Raw genomic sequence first — 9,090 nt, 5'->3', positions numbered from 1 at the left:
TTAGGGCGTTTCCACTGCTAGTTTACATTATACCCTGTTCCTACGGGAGCTTTAATCGAGAGTCGAACTTTTTTGATCGAATAGGATAAATATCGCCGACAATCGAAATTTATCGACATCGATAACAGTATATGCCATCGACAACGATACCGATAACACTAAATATATTGCGGTATGATTTAGCTTTCGGTATTGGAGAAGCAAAAATAACAACAACACAAAGCAACAACAAATGATAATAAATAAATAAGAATTATAAACAATAAATAAGTCAAGAAACTACGCTACCGCCTGCCTTTCGCCGACCGTTTTGTTCGAAAGCATTCGAAGCCTTTTAGAAAGACATGGGAAAAGGGATTGAAAGCCTTGGAGCTTATGGAGGATAACCGCGTGGCGGGGGATGCAGGATCGACGACGTGCGGGAGCAGATGCGGTTCTTGGCGTCCAATCCGAAGATCTTTGCAGGAAGGTCATTGACTTCTTTCGGCGATTTCTGGAGCCTTTGGAACACGGGCAACTTGCCCTTGCTAGACAGGTCCCCCCGAGGGCATCCTCTGTAGGCAGCTGAATGAACTGGCATCAACGGGGTCACCTTTCGTTTCTTTAGCTTGAGGAGCCTGGTAGCTACGCTTAGGGAGCGCTTCCTCTGCAATTTTACCCATTTCCAAGCATAAAGTTGAATAGTGTCAATGTAGGATCTTCTTATTTTAAGCCGCAAGTGGAAAAAGCTGATGACTGAGACTAACTAATAATATTACCCCTTTAAATTAAGAATTCCTTGTTAGTCGTAGAATAAAATATTTATTTATTATTAAGTCCAGAATGTAAACATTAAGCGATAATGGTATGTTACGATAAGTTCCCACACTTCAGCTAGGTAAATACTTATGGTTGCAAGTGTCTTTTTATTGCGATAATACTGTTTGCTCGTAAACCGAATTACTGGTAATGGTGAGCTCGGGCGGGTTAAAACATATATTTAAATAGCCTTCGCATGCGGAATACAACCCTTCTTCAGCTTCTTAAGTTTAAACACAACTCGTATTCTCTCTCGTTTGCCGCCGCGGCCTCCCTCCAATTATACTTCGAGTACTCTGAAGTTCTAATGCAAAATATAATGTAAATCTTACGCGTCTATCTGTCGATTATCAGTAGGTTTAGTTTAAGTATAGGCTATATTCGAGTTGCTTTTGATATGGGCGAGAAGTCGTCGATTGCACGAGAATGGCTAAGAATAGATGCTTAGTAGATATTGCACAAAGTAAATCGTAAGACGTTAGACAACAGAGGGCACACAACATAATAAATTAAATTTAGTTTGTCTTCCGTTTTGCCAACATAATTTAAATATCACAGACGTTTTGCCAATTGTTTAACTAATTTGCCGTTTTGCTTGTTAATTTTGCATGCCAAATGGGGAAAGACAGGGTGGAGAGAACGAAATCATACGAATCCAGCCGCAGGATGCATATATACCTAAATGTCAGTCAAATGTGGAAATTAAATCAAGTCTTGCGTTGAACATGGCACGTGATTAAAAGGAAAACCGGAGCCAAGCCTACGAGGGTAAACTGCTATTCTTATGTATAGTCTAGGCGTATTTCTGTGTGTAAATACTAAGTGTTCTCGAACTCCTGGAAGAATGTGGGGGTACGCTACCAGATGAACTCCATCCCACGCCTAGTGCATGTTATCCACTCTGCCCGGCGGAAGACCTAGGGCGGCGCTCAGGTTGAGTCCTGGCGGAACACCCACTCCAACGCCCACGCTCACACCCACTCCCGATCCCACGTTGCCCTCGCTCTCGCTCTTCCAGGAGGACACCGGTATGTGGGGAGCTGGGAGGCAGTTGCGAAGCGTCTGCACGATCTGAATGGTGTCCATGAGGGCTGCAGAAGAGGAGGAGGAAGCTGAGTTAGCTGGCACACAGAACCGGTTCCCGATTTGGTACTCACTCTTCTGCAGACTCTCGCTCTGCTTGCCGTAGGGCTTGCACATCGAGGGACGTATGTAGGTCTTCATCCGCGACATGTTGCGCATCAGCTCCGCAAAGATTCGCACTATCTTGTCCTGGCCCACGGCCAGGTGATCCATGCGGTTGGCGTCGCCGGTGGCCCAGGCACCATTGTGCAGAGCCAGCAAATCCTTGTTAGACTCTATGGAGTCCAGATTGGAGCTAAAATGTTAAAAACAGTATAAAGTAAAGAATATATAACCAAAATCTTTTTACAAAATCGCCCAATGTATACTATTTTTATAAATGACTAAAGATAAGACTAAATTAGTATAATCATCAATACCATAAATATCAAATATATTGTTTATAAAAATGGTTTTATAAAATCCCACTCACCGCAAGGAGTCGGTCACGTTCTTGTGGGTAATCTGGTCCAGCGAGGAGTGAGAGGAAGACGAAGAGGATGAATGCGGCGACTGCGATGGCGGCGGCAAAGGATGGTGGCCGTGGTGGGTCTGCGGACCTGCTGCAGATCCACCTGCCGCGGATGTGGCTGTGGCCGTCGGTGGCTGCTGATTGGCGGCCACGGCGGCAGCCACCGCCTGCGACTGCATAAGTCCCTGGATCTGAAGATTGGCGGCTGCAGCCGCCACGGCCATGGGATCGAAGTGCTTGGGATCAAGCTGGGCAAAGACACGCTGCTTTTCCAGCGGGCTGAGATGGTTGCTTAGCTTCTCGAGGCTCTGCTGGGCGAGGACGCGGTTCTGCTGTTGGATTAGGGCCGCCGTTAGCTGCTGCTGGTGCTTGGCGGCTGCCTGTTGTTGCTGCTGCTGCTGTTGCTGCTGCTGTTGTTGCTGCTGCTGCTGTTGGTGGTGGGCTGCTGCCGCACTGATCTGGGAGAGCTGTGTCTGGATACTGCTCTGCTGCTGCTTGGTCAAGTGCTGCAGCTGCGGCGGCACAGGCACCTGCGGCACCTTGGTTCCCGTCGACTTGGACAGATCGATCTCCACGTTTCCGGAACTTGAGCTACTCGCCGCACTGGACGCCGAACCGGCGGCCGAGCCTCCCGGTCCAGAGCCAGCGGCTCCGCCAGGCGGCAGGTGGGAAAGGCGTTGCAGGAACTCGGGCGTATTTACGCCGGGATACTGCTGCTCCATAAACGGCATGGGCGAGATGCCCATGTGGTTCTTGTAGTAACGGCAAGCGGGACTGGGGCACGACTGCACCACCTCGATGATGAACTCCTTCTCCATCCCAAACTGATCGCGTCCGATGGTGTAGGACTCGATGACCGCCCGCACCGTGGCATCCACACTGAGGTGCAGGCCATGCGGTCCCGACATGTGCTTCAGCATCACCGCATTAGCAAAGTGCTCGAAGGGCAGCACAATCTTGCCATTGTCGCGCAGGATCAGACGTCCCTGGGAGTCCAGGGTCAGTCGGTTGGCCAGCACCCTGCAAGAGAAGGACATTAGGAGGGACATTATGAAAGACCTACTCGAAACTCACTGCAGATAGGCGGCGCTGGGCAGCATGGCGTTGTCCTTGAGATCACTGAAGCACTGCAGCAGCTCGGCACTCGGATTCCAGCCCTTGTTCTGCAGATAGAGCTGCAGCAGCATGTAGAGCTTCTCCGTCACATAGCCCACGCCTGGCATTCCGGTCAGCATATCCCCGCCTGCCACGCCCCCTCCGCCGCCGCCGCCGCCTCCGGGTCCTTTGGAGAGAGCCGCCTTCATGGTCTCGGACAGATCCAATTTGTAGTTGTCGGGATAGAAGTGCTTGGCGTGGTCCTGCAAGGAGTGCAATGTGGATGGATTGATTGATTGATTGATACACACAGCGTCGAGACACCCGAAATCTAGCCTCCGCCACCGCCCACTCACCAAATTGTTCATTTTCGTCTGGGACTGCGGATTCCTAGTCTGAGTGACGCCAGCGCAGCATCCTGGATTCGAATGGCCAACGGATGCTCTGGGGGAATCACCCGTCGGACGGGGGACGAGACTGGGCTAACTGGCGGCCACGGATCGGGGGAAAAAAGTGTATGTGTCCGCCGCCTAATTGTGTTGTCCTTGCAAGGAAGGAAGTGGGGGAGGCCGTCAGTGTGGCCGTCGTGCGGCGCAGCCAAAAGCCCGAAAAGCAAAGGGCGCCATTAGAAAGCTTTGAAATCAGTTTTGAAATAATTGTTAAAAAATGTGGGAATTACAGTTTACCTGTTATTTTTTAAAGAAGAGCCATGATAAAACATTTCACTAATGTAGATGGTTGCAATAGCGATCAAATTATTAAAAACTTTTGCTTGATTTGAAGTCAACATTGAATTTAATTAGTCAGTTTTACCAGCGGTAAGAATAGTAACAATTTTTTGGTAAATATTTCATTAAATGAATCAAATTAAAAAATGAACTACATAAAAAAATAAAAAAAGCATAGGATATATGTTTTAAATACTATCTAAAAACTTAAGGGAATTGGATTTCGGAATCATTTTCGGATTCAAATTTTTCAGAACTAAGAAATGCTGTTCCCAATTTTTTTTTTAACCCTTAAAACTATAACTTTTCTTTACTATTATTTTAATTTTTGTATACTACAGAGCGCTCGCACATATTAAAGCACACGCTACAAATTAAAATATTTAATATTACAAATCGCTCAATTAATTTAATAACTCTAGTGCTGGTCAAATGTTAGCTCGATTAGGAATTCCATCACGTTTAATCCAATTTCTAAAATAGCCTAGCCATATTAACCCACAATTCGTATGCAAAATGCTAAGAATATAATGATGGCAATCACAATTTTGAGCACGCAAAGTGCTGAAATGTATGAGGAAGCCAGTGGGACGCACAATAATCCGAGGCGTAACAAGTCTCGAGGACTCATTACACTTGAGGTAGCCTCCTCCTGGACAGGACTTTCGGTCGAGGGAGCAACCACCTGAGCCAACCCCCTGGATAATGGCCATTTTGCATGCGTGCTCGGTGAAATCCTGGGGTTGGGTAGCTATAGCAACACCGCTCCCACCACGAGTCCACTTGTTTACTTGCCTTCCTCGGCGCCTTAGAAATTGCAGCTGCAATCGATGGGGCATTCAGTATCCATTCGAGTTTTGAAGAGCGAGCAGCGGCTCCGGAAATCAGAACAGGATGAGGTGCTTCCCGCGGGTCCTCAACTGGTGCTTTGCCCTCCTTTTAATTGGTCATCAAATTCAAATTGCCCGCTGTACGCTGGCCATTCCAACGCCAAATCCCACGCAGGTGCCAACGCCACACACTTTCCGCTTCCAGAATCCGCTGCAGTGCCTCAGGAACGAGTTCTACAACCTCAACCTATTCGACTGTGTGCCCTGCAATGAGGTCGGCGCCGGAGATGGGGACCTCGGAAAACTGCAGCCCGACAGTGAGTGGTAGTATTGATCAAACAGAACCCAAAGGAGTGGCAGGCGAGGGGGAGAAGAACTGCATGCTACTCAGGGAAAACTATAATGGGTTCCTGCAGAAAGAGCCCGACTTTTTAGGTCATTCAATCATTTTTAATCATTTGATATTAAGAGTTAAAGTTCTTAAAGTTCTTAAGTTCCTTAAAGTTCTTTCCAAAAGTCTGAGATTTGTGGGGTCACTGACCTGCAAGTTTATAGTTTTATCAACCTATATTTATATTATATATTTTATATTATATTATTTATTTGGTACAAAATAAGATTTTAAAAAGAATTTAAATTGGACGAATTAAATAATACATTTTTAAAGTTTACTCACAAATTATATAAACTTATCATTAAAATTTAATGATATGATATGACGAGATATAATAAATGATATTTTAAGTACCCTTCATTCAATAATCATAAATAAATCAAAAAGATTGCATATCCGAGGTAGAAATAGAGGACTGCAAAATAAAACTATAACTATTCCTAGAAACGCATGTTATATTGACAAAAGGAAAAAATGCTTTTGAATCCACCAGTTAAATACGCAAAATTTAAAAAAAAGGTTTTTGAAAATTTTGCATTGGAAACAGAAATAAATAGTTATCCTGAAGGCAATTTTTTGTCTGAGAATAGGTGTGCAATTGCTTTGATATAAGTCGACATTGTTTTCTACTATCTCCATCACCCATTCCAGAGTTCTCTTGCAAGTGCCCGACAGGCCACCTGTCCATCTATGAGCGCGGCAAGGCGTGGCCCACCTGCGATGAGATTTGCGCCCCGGACAGGAGCGACAACTGCACCTCGGTTTGGTTGCCACAGCCGCGACCCTCCGCTTATTGCAGCTATCGGTACCTCAACACCACGTCGGTCTTTGCCAGCCAGTTGCCAGTGCATCCGCTTATTTCCGGGATCATCCTCACCCAGACGAATCCGGCGAGCAGCGTGGGCGATTGCCATACCTGTGATTTGGGTCACAACTTCCGCTATCAGGGTTTCTGCTTGGCCACCACTCTGCTCCGTCCGTATCTGCACTACAACGCCTTCTGGCAGGCCACCACCAGCTCCAAACCGGATGCCAGTGCACCCGGCCACTTTGGTGATCTCAAGTTCGTGGCCTTCTTCTGCCTGACCCTTCGGAACGACACCGCCTGCCAGCAGCTGGCCAATCTCTGCGTGCTCTCGCACTTCTCCCTGGAGAAGCATTCGCCCTGCAGCGCCTTCCTGCTCACCCAGGTGTCGGATGTGGTGATGAAGTATGCCCACTCCGGGGAACAGTCGCGCTCCCTCCAGCCTTTCCTGTTCTACAAGAAGGGGCGGGTCACCAAGGATCTGCTCTCGAAGACACTTCAGCTGCCGGATCGCAAGGAGCTGCGATTGTTTAGCACCACATTTGGCCTGGATGGTGGACTCAAAAGGTGGGGTGCCTTCTATCCGGAGATGCTGAACATGTGCCAGCAGCCGGCGCCAAGTTTGCGATTGGCTTTACCAGAGCAGGAGTCGGAGGTCTCCTGCCAGCTGACCCTGGAGCGACTCATTGACCTGGCCAACCAACAGGCCAACGACGAGTTCCTCACGGTCTTCCTGAACTTCAGCAGCAATTGGCAGTTTCTGCTCCATCAGCTGCCCGTGCTCATCGAGACCCTGACGCCGGAGAACCAGGTGAGGATTGGATGGATAGACTTGGTTTATATTTAGAAATCAAATCCTTGATTACCTTCTCTTTGCAGCGTCCGCAGCAGGAGGAGTGGCAGCTGGTAAAGCGATTCCAGTTGATCTCCGCCACTCCGCGGGACACTCGACTCCACCAGACTTTGCCCCGCTACGAGGATGCTCACAAGCTGCAGCAATATTACTCATTGCGTTACGTGGAGGACATGGAACTTCATTATACTGTGGACAAGGATCAGCCGGATAGAGTGGGTCTGCCCCTCATCCGACTGCGCTATCGGCACATTGAGATAGGAGCGGGAAATGCCTCACTTTTCCAGCTTTATCCATTCCGCTTGAGGATCAGTCACGAGCAGGTGAAACGGGGATGGGATTGGTTAGTCCTCGAGGTAGTGCTGCCGCTCCTCCTTTTGCTGGCCTTCGCAGCTGCCATCTTCCGCCTGCAGAACTTGCGAAGAAGAAGAAAAGCCGATCTTTGCCAGTTCAGCAGCCTTATGGAGTTCCTCCTGCAGCTGGCCGGGAATGTGGCCTATGCTCTGCTGGCCACAGCACTGCTGCTCCTGCTGCTGCAGGCCTCCAGTCCACGCCTGCTGAAGATCCTGCTCTACCCCGCCTGCCTGCTGCAGTTGCTCTTCCTGGGCGTTCAGCTGTGGCGCTCCAGCCAGCTGGAACTGTTCCTCATCGACTGGGAGAGGCCGCGCAGCAGCTGCGAGGGGCAGCGCCTGAACCTGGACAGTTCCTCGCTCTGCTCCAGCGTGCGCACTTTCGTGGCCGAAAGCAGTGTCTCCGCCTGGCGGGTCCTCTTCACTGCCAACGCCTGGATTCGCCTTAGTGTCAGCCAGAAGTACTCCACCCTGGGACAGGTGCTAGTGGTCATTGCGGCCTATCAATTCCTGGAGAGATTTACCAACGGGGATCTCGGACTGCGCTGCTGTCTGCTAGCAGCCATTTATTTGCTCACCTATCTGCTTCAAATAATAGGACACCACTTGTTCATTGCCAATCCCCTCCAGAAGTTCATCGACCTGTGCAGCCTGGCCAACATCTCATTGTTCTCGCTGACGGAGCCCGGTTTTGGGTACTACATTCACGGACGATCCCCACATGGTTTCGCCGACACGGACATGTCCTCGATGATTTTGCAGCTTCAGAGGACACAGACTATGTGTGGAAGGCGGGGGCTCCTCATGGATTCCGATAAGCAGGCGTACATCATCCTGCCTCCCAGAAATCTTCAGTGAGTTTGGGCAGTTAACCCAGATGATTGTGGTTTTTATATTGCTTTCACCACAGCATCTACCTGGAGCGACTCCTGCTGCCCTTCCAGCGCAGCCTCACCGGCAGCCTGTCGCAGACCCTTCTCTATCAGAAGGACATCGTTTCCAGCATCGATGGCCAGATGGAGCGCACCTCCATCGCGTATGCCAGCGTGAACCGCTTCTTCTGCGCCTTCATCGATCACGTGAGTTACCAAATAGGATTTATTTAATTTATTTATATTTTTTTTTAATTATATTTGGTTTATAGGCCATCAAGGACATGGATTACATTATCAAGGAGAAATCACTGGTGGAGCAATTGCTGAACTGCGAAATTGACAACTATATTACGGAAAGTGAGTAGTTACCAAGGTTATGCTCTCCCGCATGCTAAAACTTATTAAACTTTCAGACAAGGGTACCTTCTACATAGACGACTCCTTCAGCTTCTCTCGGGTTCTCCTTCTGGGTAACCATTTGCACATCTTTGTGCTGGAACTGCTCCTGCTGCTCTCGATCTTCCTGATGGCCTCAAACTTGCTGATTGCAGCTGCGGCAGCTTGCGTGTTCAACTTAGTAAGATACATATCACTCAATTGATATTAAGACTAAACTAATCTCCAATCACATTTCAGTTACTGCGCCAAGTGTTCCGCCATTGGGTGCGTCGCAATGTTTCCCGCAAGACCCTTATCGACGAGCGATTCCTCTTGTAGCCCCAGAGAGAGGAGCAATATTTGCGGGAAGACGGGTTCTTTGCCATTTAA

The 9,090-nt window shown here is 48.5% G+C and overlaps 2 protein-coding genes across 2 annotated transcripts; one reads left to right on the top strand and one right to left on the bottom strand.

The window, feature by feature from the left end:
- Positions 1-1,095: 1,095 nt before the first annotated feature.
- On the bottom strand, positions 1,096-4,052 carry LOC108032153 (homeobox protein cut). Its single transcript, XM_017105999.3, has 5 exons — positions 3,844-4,052; positions 3,467-3,750; positions 2,354-3,412; positions 1,956-2,176; positions 1,096-1,889 (listed from the first exon to the last, which is right to left on the bottom strand). The coding sequence occupies exons 1-5, from the start codon at positions 3,853-3,855 to the stop codon at positions 1,681-1,683; spliced, it is 1,785 nt and encodes a 594-aa protein (XP_016961488.1). The 5' UTR covers positions 3,856-4,052; the 3' UTR covers positions 1,096-1,680.
- A 1,018-nt stretch (positions 4,053-5,070) lies between these two features.
- On the top strand, positions 5,071-9,075 carry LOC108031567 (meckelin). The gene is made up of 7 exons (XM_017105125.3): positions 5,071-5,362; positions 6,091-7,055; positions 7,124-8,301; positions 8,358-8,526; positions 8,592-8,679; positions 8,736-8,899; positions 8,959-9,075. The coding sequence occupies exons 1-7, from the start codon at positions 5,110-5,112 to the stop codon at positions 9,037-9,039; spliced, it is 2,898 nt and encodes a 965-aa protein (XP_016960614.2). The 5' UTR covers positions 5,071-5,109; the 3' UTR covers positions 9,040-9,075.
- Positions 9,076-9,090: the final 15 nt, after the last annotated feature.

The sequence above is a fragment of the Drosophila biarmipes genome, chromosome 3R (assembly GCF_025231255.1).
Source record: "Drosophila biarmipes strain raj3 chromosome 3R, RU_DBia_V1.1, whole genome shotgun sequence".
In the NCBI taxonomy this organism is placed as follows: Eukaryota; Metazoa; Arthropoda; class Insecta; order Diptera; family Drosophilidae; genus Drosophila; species Drosophila biarmipes.
The sequence above is the reverse complement of the archived record's forward strand: the minus strand, read 5'-3'. Positions and strand labels throughout refer to the sequence as shown.

Coding starts and splice junctions, on each gene's coding strand:
- LOC108032153 (XM_017105999.3), bottom strand. Junction 3,413..3,466: donor CCCAGCGCCGCCTATCTGCA/GTGAGTTTCGAG, acceptor CTTCTCTTGCAG/GGTGCTGGCCAACCGACTGA. Junction 1,890..1,955: donor GAGCGAGAGTCTGCAGAAGA/GTGAGTACCAAA, acceptor CCTCTTCTGCAG/CCCTCATGGACACCATTCAG.
- LOC108031567 (XM_017105125.3), top strand. CDS start 5,110: ATGAGGTGCTTCCCGCGGGTCCTCAACTGGTGCTTTGCCCTCCTTTTA. Junction 5,363..6,090: donor CGGAAAACTGCAGCCCGACA/GTGAGTGGTAGT, acceptor CACCCATTCCAG/AGTTCTCTTGCAAGTGCCCG. Junction 8,302..8,357: donor CTGCCTCCCAGAAATCTTCA/GTGAGTTTGGGC, acceptor CTTTCACCACAG/CATCTACCTGGAGCGACTCC.